Source organism: Polyodon spathula, chromosome 2 (assembly GCF_017654505.1).
Source record: "Polyodon spathula isolate WHYD16114869_AA chromosome 2, ASM1765450v1, whole genome shotgun sequence".
NCBI lineage: Eukaryota > Metazoa > Chordata > Actinopteri > Acipenseriformes > Polyodontidae > Polyodon > Polyodon spathula.
Genome location: NC_054535.1, coordinates 74,281,837 through 74,294,277, shown reverse-complemented (window position 1 = coordinate 74,294,277; position 12,441 = coordinate 74,281,837). Strand labels below are relative to the sequence as shown.

At 37.8% G+C, this 12,441-nt stretch overlaps 1 protein-coding gene across 4 annotated transcripts in view; it reads left to right on the top strand.

Moving 5' to 3' along the window:
* Positions 1-11,347, top strand: part of LOC121300445 (growth hormone receptor-like) — a 48,284-nt gene extending 36,937 nt beyond the window's left edge. For all 4 annotated transcript variants that reach the window (XM_041229025.1, XM_041229016.1, XM_041229036.1 and 1 more), the window contains 7 exons: positions 4,998-5,127; positions 5,966-6,129; positions 6,546-6,724; positions 7,853-8,006; positions 8,254-8,344; positions 9,061-9,130; positions 9,558-11,347. In XM_041229025.1, the coding sequence (XP_041084959.1) occupies positions 4,998-5,127; positions 5,966-6,129; positions 6,546-6,724; positions 7,853-8,006; positions 8,254-8,344; positions 9,061-9,130; positions 9,558-10,391 (1,622 nt within the window). In that variant the 3' untranslated portion in view covers positions 10,392-11,347. The remainder of the gene's footprint in view (positions 1-4,997; positions 5,128-5,965; positions 6,130-6,545; positions 6,725-7,852; positions 8,007-8,253; positions 8,345-9,060; positions 9,131-9,557) is intronic.
* Positions 11,348-12,441: the final 1,094 nt, after the last annotated feature.

Genomic DNA, 12,441 nt, shown 5'->3' with positions numbered 1-12,441 from the left:
AGTTACTGTCTGTATCGGACCTCTGCCAGTGGGGTTGTATCCAAATCTTTTTTTTAATTTGTATTATTGTGTGTACTGTATGCATGTTTGTGTCATTATGTCCCTTTTCATTTAAAAAAAATATATAAACAGGTATGAGATACTGTACACATTCCATTAACTCTACATAATAAACATGAATTATATTTATTCTGCAGCTGTGTGTACAATACAAAGATTTCAATAAGATACACAATGATACTTACAAAAAATGTATTTGCAGTTAAAACACACAAAACACACGTCTGGTATTTTCACTATGATAAAGAAATTATTGTGATTTGCCAAAATGCATTCCATTTGATTTTGTCATTTGATATACACTAGGTCTGATTCGTGAACGTTAACTATTGTAGGTGTAGCTGGTGATTATACTGCCTGGATGCCCAGAATCACACTGAACACAGACGTGCTCTTGTCTGGACCCCGTAGTTTCCTATAAGGGAGTTTCAAACCTATAAACTCATGCTGGTCTTCCTTGCAGATTGCTGACAGATATCTACTTCAGTATACAAGTGCTTTAATTGGTTCACACTGGTATTAAGTCATGGTAGAGGATCTATACGTGATGTTGAGGAAGACCCAGCCTTGAGCAGTGCTCTGCAGGCTTGGAAACCTGATCCATAGATCAGACAGCTGAGTATGTCCAGGTGTTGCGAAAGAAAAATCCCCTGCAGTGGTGCTCTGGTTAGCAAAGCCAGGCACATATCTGCTGCCTGCTGTTCTATTTTTAAAACACTAATGATATCAAATTCAATAAGTCTTTCTATCAGTATTACAGAGTGCACCATACAGCTTTGTCCAAATGTTTTGCATCACCCTATAGAAATAACTCATTTTGCTTCGTAAAGTCAAATGAAACCTGCTGGACAATGTTGCGTTAACATATTGAATTACATACCGCTTTGTAGGTTTCCATATACTTAAATGAAAAACTGACAAATTGAAAACTGTGACATTTCAAAATCTGAAAATTCTAGGCAAATTTTTTGACCATAGCTACATATATAGACATCCTTGTTGCATTGTGTGTGTATTTGTTGACTTGTATGATTCTGCAGCTGCTTTAGTTTACAATCACGGACACGGGGGTGGGGGGTGGGGGTCGTCAGTCACAGTGTTGCTTTATATTGCTCTGCAGAAGCTTTACCTTTCATCTTTCATCTCCTGCTTCATTGTCTCACAGATCAAGCCTTCTGCTTCTGGATAGGTAAATGTGCTGAGTGACTCAGTGAGTAAACAAATGGATTTGAATGCTGCCATTGATCTTGCTGTTTCTTTCTGTTGGGAAGAGCTGAGGCACAGCAGAAGAGATTGATTCATGTGTGCCCATGTTATCAGTAAAGGAAACAGATTTCATAGGGAACAAATCACTGTGGAATGGAGTTAATCAACCACTGCTCTGCAACTGTAGATGCACATTACAAGTAAGGTCTCCTGCAGCTACACTACCGTTAAAATATAAAGTGCCACAGTTCTTTTAAATACATGCCCTTTTGTGTAGTTAAACTGCACTGCTGTTGTGTGTCCAGAACAAGAGCGTTTATCCAATTCTAAGGACACACCACAGTCGAGGGAGTCCATTTTCTCTGGTGGCAATATGATCCAAGTGCTAGAAAAGGCTGATAGCTCCAGCGAAAGAATTAATCAGGGTGTCCATGTTTTGCATACTTCCATGTTGCAACATACTGTATTACAATGTTTAAATTCCCTGTTGCTGCTGTGAGGATTCACCTGCTCCCCTGGTGCTTGGTAGAAAGGTGTCTTTCTTACCAGGAGGTATAAGTAGCCAGGCTGCCCCACATGGCATAGACAGGTATGCTGTGTACCGTGGTGCCTGGAGAAATCCCTGGCTTTGGATGAAATAAAAAGCAGCTTCTGAATTGGCACCCTAGTGCTACCCACAAAGACATTGGCTCCAGAAAAACCAACTGAGAAAACAACAACATTATGGAATGGACTTTTTCTCCACTGAAACATGAACAGAAAATAAATTTAATAGACAGTTTACTTTGTAGTTAACATTTATTGTAACAACTTAATCCAACCAGCAAGCAGTATGTTCCAGTTTCCGTTCAGACCAAAATAAAAGGAGCTAGCCTGAAAAGGGGTCAGAAATTGTGATATAAATAGTTTTTCAGCTATATTTTATCATCTCCTATTGAGAAACTGAGACTTGCTCAATCAGGATTATTGGTTAAGCAGAACAAAAAATCATAATAACGTTTCTACTAAAACTTGACTTCCCAAAGGAAATACTAAGCATGTGAAGTGAGTGCTGCTCTTACGCTATGTTGTTTGTGTTGTTTCTCAACTGTATAATTGTTTTTATTATGTATTGCCAGCTTATTTCTGATTGACTTGATGGAAACGGTATATGTTTAGTCACAAGAGACAGTCTTCCCCTACATTACATATCAGTTAATAAAAATGAATAATCTTGCTTCATAGTTGTTTTTTTTTAAGAATAAAATAAATTAAGCCCTGTTGTGATCAATAGGGATTGGGCTCTGAAGCTTGTGTGATACCGATATGCATCAGAAAACACAAAGGGACCAAACAGCTTTTGAGCCAGTGTAAGGTTTGCACTACATATAAACCTGCAGCGGACTCTTTATTCAGTGAGCCCCTGTCATTTATTGTATTAAAAAATCATGGTGATGGTGTACTGGCTAGTTACAGGTGATTGCAAAGTGAGGTTGTTTTCTTCCTGACTTTAACAACTTTTAAATGTGAATTGTGAAGAGTTCCTACATGCACATACAATGTCCAATCACTGTCCTGGAGGGCCGTTCCAACTCCAGGTTTTACACATAAAACTATAATTAACTACTTCAGGATCAGGATGGAGGTTTAATTAAACAATTTAGAACAGGGTTGGAGCAAAGACTAGGCGTGGAAGGGACAACTTTGGCCTCCCCTGGTTTCCTGTATATGAAGATTTGTAATCTGTTTTTCTGGTAACATTTCATGTTAAGCAGTAGTTTTTTATTCTTACCCTAACCCTTACTTTATTGATTAATAACTTAATAACTTCTGTAAAAAATAAAAAAAAGAAAATAAAGAAAAAACAGGCTCTTGCTGTCACTCCTTTAAACTTTGCTTTAAGCATTGCAATGCTTGGCTGAAGGACAGCACTTTTGAATCCATGGCACAAGCAGTTTCTTCTGTAGTGGCTTCAGTTACTTTAACTATGTACACGTGTGAAGTTATAGTGCAAGAGTGAGCGGTAAACATGATCAGTGGGGGGGAAAAAAAAAAAAAAAACACATTAGTACTGTGTACTTAACAGCTACTGCTCCCTACTGGGGGCTCTTATCATAGTGATGTGAAACCAGAGAAGCTGTGTGTCAGTCTACACTTACTGCTATTGATTTCTAACAACAGGCAAGCCTGTAACACCATACCTCCATTAGCAGCAGTAAACCTTTATTTATTGTATATACAAATTGAAGCTGCTAGATCAGTTATGACTGTCTTTTTTTGTTGTTTTTAATAAAGGCAATTAAATTGCAATGTTTCAGAGATTAACTGATTTAACGATATGTCAGAAGTTAAAACCTGTGTGGTTCACCTGAAGTAAAATTTGCCAAAGTGAGATTTGTATGTTTTTAAAAGAAACTGCAAATGTGTGTTACTTTGTATGTAAAGTCAAATATTTAAATACGATTTTAGCTTGTTAATTTAGAAGAAGTAAGTAGTGGAAACAGTGTATGGTATTTCTAATTTTATAAAGATGTAGAATGAGATGTATTATATTGTATAAACCCAAAATCATAATACGGTGTACAGTTTAAATATAGGTTTATTAGTAAATAACATTTCAGTCTATTGAAGTTATTTATTTTCATTCAGTCACCTGTAAGGTGTTTTTATTTTTTATTTTATACAGTTTAACGTGGCATGTTTTGCTTTTAAGTCCCCATGGAAACACCCTAGCCTAAACATTCTGGCAATAGGTTGCTCTGGAAATATACTACGTCTGTCTTTTGGTAGATGTGGCACTGCAAACGATGTAACTGTGTGGTGAAAAGCTGAATTTTCATTATATGCTATACTCTATGTAATAAATGTGGATGGTAAAAGCCTTGGTCCTTTTTGTACTTATGCTTTCTTATTTCTTGACCTCTGCACAGCATTTCCAGCCACACCCATCTGCTGTGGCTCTTGCCAGCAGGCCCTGTTCCACTAGAACACTAGCTGTATTCCTTCAAGGTTATACATTTTAATCCAGTTGGATTTATGACATCTCTAGGCAGCCTCACTCAGTAAATTTTTATTATTTTTTTTAAATTAAAAACAATAACAAGACCATTTTGTACGCAGCAACATTCACAGTCATGGTAGGAGAACGACGGCCATATTATTAAATAATTAATAACTGTGGTGGCATCCTCGTTACTTGAACAGTAGGAACGAAAGCAATTAAAATGAAGAAATATGTAATTGTGGTGTTACATTATCCAACGTGAAGTATTCTGAAGGTCATTTTACATGGTTTGTGGTATAGAATGTTGGATATTAGTCAGGTTTGACAAGCACTTTTTAAATCTTAATGGAAACTGTTCATATCCAGTCTAACTGCTCATGAGACAGTCTTGCTGAGCACAGCATTACGAACGCAATATTGGCACAATCTATCAAACACAAAAATGTCAATGACTTTAATGTGAGTCCATTGTCCAGTAAAAGTACAAGTAAAAGTGTGGATTTATTTGTAATTTATTTTGGGGTTGTGTTTACAAATTCACGTTTTGGGAGCTAGTATGAAATTATTTCACAATTACATTGAGGATTTGTGCACAGCAGCACTGCAGTTCCAGAATTAGACAGTGATTTGATATATATTTTTAAAACTATTGTTTCCTTAATATTGTGCACACTTAGGCTTCTATTTTCTAATGACATTATCGTTCTCTTTCTGTGTCTGTCTCTTTTTTTTTTTTTTTTTTTTTTAGTTCCGCCAAAGCGTCCTTACTTTGTCGACTGCCGTTCCCCAGAACAGGAGACATTTAGTTGTTGGTGGAGTGCTGGGGATTACCAGAATCTAACAGGGCCTGGTGCACTGAGTGTCTTCTTTCAGAGAAAGTAAGGGATTTAAATACGTTGGGGTTTTTTGGGTTTTTTTTGTGTGTGAAAACCAATGGCTAGTTTAAAATCATTCTGGTCAATATGCATATTTCCATAGTCACTGCTTGTGAAGAATGCACTTGGATTGTTCTTGAGAATCCAAACATAGCCCCTGTAAAATGTCACTTTCCCCTGCAAGCTCAACGTACCAAGTGCCTTTCTGTTGCAGCAGATGCCGTCACCAGCATCAAAACCCAGTATCTCAGTAACCTTTTGACTGAGTGACTTCAAATTTGCAAGGTTATATTCATTATTTGTGCTAAATTTATTGCTGACCAATGAGATTGACCTCTGACCTAATATGGATGCCCTATCCAGGTCATGTGACACAATTATATTCTATGATTCTCTTAATAATGTTCCAGTTCAACATTGTCAGTGCAGTCGAGTTGTGTGAAGTACAGTACGGTACATTTTTATAAAAACAGAACGAATGTATTTTCTTGCTAGAAGACAGGTAACCAGGGAGAAAAGAGTTTACTTTAAATTAATAAGATGTATGACCTCTTGGTTAGAGTATACTAATTCTGACGTTGCATCTGCTTAAAGTAATCACAGATTTGATACCTTTAACTAGCAAAATTTAGATTTATCCATCGTTTCACAACTCTCTCAACCTAACGCATCCTTAGGATTGTCCACTTCCACCCCACAAGAATGATTGACGCTAATAAGCAATGCCAGCGGTCAAATGAGGAATGTCAGAGCTCAAACTGTGGATACGTATATAAAACCCATGTGTACCTCTTTGTGTGTGTGCCTGTATCTTTAATGTTTTTTGTTTGTATTTGAACAGTAGAGATGTTTGGAGGGAGTGCCCAGACTACATCACGGCTGGTGAAAATCACTGTTATTTTAATAGTACCTACACATCTATTTGGATTCCATACTGTGTCCAGCTAAGATCACAAATCCAGGACCTTGTTTATCATCAGATGTGCTTCACTGTGGACGAAATAGGTACATACTTATTTGTCAGGTATAAAATCACAAGCTTGGCTCAGCCAGAAAATTCATTTTTGTTTAATTATTAGCAACACTAAAACAGCCAATCATAAATTCTGAAATAAAACTTGGGTGGATTACCGGTTGATAATGCCTTAATAACACTGTCCAATTGATTCAAGCAAGTATATCACAATTTTGCTTTGGGAGGGTGATCAAACTTACCAGGTTATAGAAGTTGAAGGTTTAATAATACATTTTGAATCATTTTTTGGCAACATGTATACATATAATTTGGGTTTTGGATGTTGTTGAGCATATTTTTAAAGTGTAAATTGAAAAAGTAAAGTTTAGTTTGTACTTTTTTTGTAGTGTCCAAGCAGATCTGAAAAAGGAGGTAAATGTCCTATTGTCCTTTTTGTATTGTTCAGTTGTCCCTGACCCCCCTGTTGGTCTGAACTGGACGCTACTGAACATTAGCCAGACGGAGCAGCACTTTGATATCCTGATACAATGGGAGCCCCCTCCTTCAGCAGATGTCAAAAAAGGCTGGATAAGTCTAGTATATGAGCCACAGTACAGAGCTATCAACATGTCTGATTGGAAGCCGGTGAGCTGATGTGACGATAGGGATTCACAGTATTAAGTACATTGTAATTATACATAATAATGTGTTTATCCTTTCATAGCTTTTTAATTCATAAATTACTAGAAGGTTGATTCCTGAAACGTATTATTATTTGTTTATTTAGCAGTCGCCTTTGTCAAAGGCAACTTACAGAGACTAGGGTGTGTGAACTGCGCATCAGCTGCAGTCACTTACAACAACGTCTCACCCAAAAGACGGCGCGCAAGGAGGTTAAGTGACTTGCTCAGGGTCACACAATGAGCCAGAAATTCCTTTGAACTGGGGACCTCCTGGTTACAAGCCCTTTTCTTTAACCACTAGCCATGCAGCCTCATAACACTTAACACTGCAGACCAAGGGAGTCTAACTCCACTCAGAACAGAACACTGCTATTGCATTACCTGTAATACAACTCCACTCAGAACAGAACACTGCTATTGCATTACCTGTAATATAACTCCACTCAGAACAGAACACTGCTATTGCATTACCTGTAATATAACTCCACTCAGAACACTGCTATTGCATTACCTGTCATGTAACTCCACTCACAACAGAACACTGCTATTGCATTACCTGTAATACAACTCCACTCAGAGCAACACACTGTATTGCATTACCTGTAATATAACTCCACTCAGAACAGAACACTGCTATTGCATTACCTGTAATATAACACCACTCAGAACACTGCTATTGCATTACCTGTGAATTAATTACACTCAGAACAGCAGACCATATATATGTGTGTAGGCAATATTTTTGTCTGCTAATTTAATTTAAAGTTTATCTTACAGGAGTTATCTTGCTGTTAACTCACTTAGTTTTTGAAAAGAGTTAAAATAACATTATAACATTTTAATAATCTGAAAACAGGAATTAAACAGGATTAAACGCTGCCGCTCTTGTTATTAACCCCTCTGCTGTTTTTCCAGCTGAGCGTGATTTTATTAGCATTCCTACATACAATTAAAACCCACAGTGGAAAGTGAACCTCTGGTGTATGTTTTACATGTTTTAGTAATGCTGTATAATCATCTCAGAATGACCTGTGTATTTGAGTAATACAAGCATGAATCTGATCTTTGTAATGCTTCCTCTAATCCCCAGCTGGAAGTTGAGAGAGCATGCTACCAGTCTGTTTATGGGCTGAAGACTGGCATGGCATATGAAATCAGGGTGCGGTGCAAACAGGCTGTTTCTGAAAAATTCAGTGAATTCAGCGACAGCCTTTATGTGTACATTCCTAAGGTGCCTTCCAAAGGTGAGACTAATCCTATGAATATTTAGAAAGATTAGTTTGTTAAATATTTCAGTTTTAAATTCATTTGAGCATAGTCACATCATGTCCTCTTGTGTGCCTTTTTCTCAAGCAAATGTTAAGAAGGACCCAGCTTGTATTAAGTTGTGTTGTCCTAGACAAATTCACTCTTTATTTTTGGAGTAGTCTGTGTTTGTGTATGTACTAGCATTAGTCACTTTATAGGTATAGCCTTTTTTTTTTTTTTCAGAAGCCCTGTTTCCATTTACAATGGTCTTAATCTTTGGAGCACTGGGAGTGATTGTAGTCCTAATGTTCATTATTTTCTCCCAACAACAGAGGTAAATATTATTTTCAATCGTTCAATTTAATAATTACCCACTTGTTCTTGTACTTAAAGCCTCAGGCTTTTCTACCGCTTCAAACATGAGCTAACCCCATGTCTGATTACCCTCTTCCTGAATTCTGTCTTTATTGCAAATTTACGATCAAGCATCCCCTCTACACCCCCTCTGCACTGTCCAATGCAGTATTATGCTAAGGGTTTTTAATTATTTTAGAAAGTTCAGTGACCTTTCATAAAATGCATAGGTAATCCCCCTTAAAGTGACTGCCCAAAAGAGGCCAAATATGTTGGTGACATGTCAAATATTCATGAGTGCAGAAGCAGTGATAAAGCACGATTTAAGAACACATAATTGGATAATAAACAGATACAAAATACAGCATTTAGCATGCTAATTCAGAGGGTATGAAGTATTCCTTATGTGTAGAGTTAGTAACAAGTAATGTGCTGCACTGAGGAATGTTGAGGCCCAGGCATTGCATGTTCCTGGTATGGCACAGTGTAATAATTGTGCTGCATCTTCACATTGCTTTCCTTTTATGGTTAAACTGCAGTATCTGAGTCGGACAGATTGTAGTTATAAAGATTAACAATCAGTTTGACAGCCAATCCACATTCTGTGACTATAATACAACCCTCAGGAATATTTCATATATGGCTTTTACCTTGACTTCAGTGACATCTAGTAATTTCCACATTTCTGGTTCCAAGGTTGATGGTGTATTTCCTGCCACCTGTGCCAGTCCCAAAAATTATGGGAATTGATCCAGAACTGCTGAAGGTAATGTTACAGTCAGAACACTAATATATAGTAATTCATAATAAAATGCAGTGCTAATTTAGGACATTTTTTATGTCCTGCTTGCTACAAAAAAAAGTTATAACTTCACCTGAAAGTAACTATTTATTCTCTTTGATTGTTTTGTTCCGGTGCTTGGCTTAAGATCTTTTATGTAAAATATTTGGAAAAAGCTTTGGATCATTGTCCTTGCAGATCAGCAGTTGGTCTTTTATCTTGACGTAAAGAATTTCACAGCCAATGATATAAACACCATATACATCACGCTAGATTGTTTGTATATTAACATCTGCCCAAGAGTTAGATGTACAGTACTCAGTGTATCACAAGACACCTAGTGCATATAAGCGTTTCAGTTGCAACAATTGTCTATTAAAACCTCTTTAAATATTTTTTTGTAAATATACAGAAAGGCAAACTGGATGAATTGAACTCTATTCTCAGCGGCCATCACACCTTTAAGCCTGAACTCTACACCGATGACCTGTGGGTGGAGTTCATTGAGCTGGATATTGATGACCCAGACGGGAGATCCAACCACTCGGACACTCACAGACTGCTTGGCTCAGAGAACCTGAGCAGTAACTGCCTGAACAACAAGGACGACGACTCTGGACGCGCAAGCTGTTACGAGCCGGAACTCCCTGACTCTGACACGCTCGACCAAAGCCAGGCTGATACCAGAGAAGAGAAGGCAAGCCTCCTGGACTCTGCCCATTCGCGTACTACGGATCTCAGGCCAGCTGGCAGGAGCCACCCTGGAGCCACTGCTGAAGGAGCAAGCAGAAGTCATCCCCAGGTCCAGTCCCAGCTGAGCAATCAGAGTTGGGTAAACCTGGATTTCTATGCCCAGGTGAGCAACATCACTCCAGCAGAGGGGGTTCTGCTGTCGCCCGGCCAGCAGAGCAAGATTGAGAAAAATGCAGAAGCACACGGCTCCCCCAAAACCCAAACGTGCCAACTTCCCATGACCGCAGACTGTGCCTACACCTCAGAGATGGATGCGAAAAACATAAGTGCCACACCTTCCCTTAGTGGGAACGAGCCAAAGATTACAGTGAGCCCCTACACTGTGAGTGAAGCCCCAGCCAGCTCAGTTCCACCAGTCTCAGACTACACCACTGTGCAAGCAATAGATTCCCAGCAGAGCCTGCTTCTGAATCCCTCAACGTTGCCCACCAAGGGCACTCCTGTGCCAGCTGGATATCTTACCCCAGAGCAGTTGAACAGCATTATGCCCTAAGTGTTTCAAAACCACAGACGCAAGCTTGCTATTAACTTTTTCATCATTTTTACATCAAACCAAAACATCATGCCGGAGGCATACAGATGAATGACTATTGTGTGGCAGTAGTGGGCAATGTGGTGCAGCAGCGTTGGTTTCCTTGCAATTACGTAAGGTTTGATGGCAAAAATAATTTAAAAAATTTAAAAAAAAAAAACACTACCCTTTGAAGCAGGATTCCTACAGTGGCTCAGTTATCATTCTGATTTGAATTTTGGACTGAAATTCCGGTTCTATGTATACAGAAAATGTTGAATAGTATTATAAGTAAGCACACATTGCTGGATCAGAGGGAACACAATTATGGCACTATCCCACACAAGTGTTACTTAAAATTAATCCAAATTAATATGTAATTCTACATAAAATCTTAAAAGGGTTAGAGGAAAAAAAAAAACTGAATGTACATTTAAACTTCTGCTGACTTTGTCTGGAGCATTTTTTTTTTCTAGATGTATAGAATTAGAAAGATAATGTACATGGTTTTTGGTGTTTACATTATTTTCCCCTAATTCTGTGATTTGGTTCTGTATAGTTTGACACAGTTGACAACCTGAAGTTGAGTTTTAGTGTATAAAACATAATTATCCTTACCAGTGTTTGAAATAGAAATAAAATGCTTGTACCCAGAGAACTGGGGGCCCGGGGAGGGGGGGGGGGGCACGACAGAGGTTATACATGAGTCTGCAACATTAACTAAAATGTGTAACGTGTCACTGGAGATATTCATTAAAGCACTAACTTCAGGCTTACTAAACCAGCAGCCAATAAATAAAACAAACAAATAGGCTTTTACTAGGTTTAACTGCTTGGTTTGTCTTTTTAACCAGCCTTAAAGGGTAAGTAATGACCTTTTTATTTTATTGTGTTACATGTTCCCATGTGTTGCTACAACTGTTTACGTAAAGTATATGTATTGTTTTAATTGTATCACTGAGATGGATTTACCAGTGAGCAGGAGGATAATGGGAAATGCAGTTCTTAAAGGTCCATGCGGGAATGCAATTTAAAAGTTTAAAAAAGTGGTCAAAATGTAAAAATAAATAAAAATATAAGTAAGTAAACAATACACACACCTTACGTAAACAGTTGTAGCAACATATGGGAACATGTAACATAATAGAATAAAAGGTCCTATGCATCCTTTAAATGTGACGCTTCATCTTTAAATGGAATAGCACTTGTTTGGAGGTCAATGAGCCATATGATTCTTAAAATCATTTTTTAAAAATGAAATATATATCTAACAATTATTCTGTACGTACTTGTTACCTCTGAAAATGTCTTAATTTTCAGTTTTGAAACACAGACAAGAGCATGAATGTAGTAGTTAGATTCCTCTTCAGGGGAAAATAGAAACAATGCAATTTCCAGTACCAAGCCTTTTTCTCCTGCACCTTTGCTAGAGGTTTGTGGAAAACCGGTTGCAACAGTTAATAGTAAGTTGTTGGCAGAGAGAATTATTTGCAAAATATCAAACACTTAATTTTGTAAGGGTACCTGTTTTATTTTAATGGATGTCTTTTGAAGATGAAAATAAAGAAAAAATATTGGGTTGGGTAGGAGAGGAGGGTGTTGTAAAATTTCAAGAGTTCAGACAAATCAGATCTAAACACACATGCTATGGGTTTTTTTTAGTAATGGAATATTGCGGTTGAGCCCCACTGGTTTTTGGTTGTGCATTGCTGTACTCTCTTTTAAGTTTGATATTAGATCTCAGGGTGTGATTTTTTTTTTCTTTTTGTGCGGGTATGTACCCAGGTGAGGATGGGAGGAGAGGTTTGAGTTCCGGGGAGGGGTGGAACATGACACTGTTTGCAATAGGGTGGCTGGGAGATCAATGTGGTGATGAGGAACAAGGTGGGGAAACTAGTGGGTAGGGTGGGATGGATTAGAGCTGGACAAACCTCAATTGAGTGAGTTGAGATGAAATCACTAGTGTAAACATCTTGTAGTATTCTTGATGAGGTTTTTTTTTTTGTTTGTTTTGTTTATTTTTTTTGGAGAT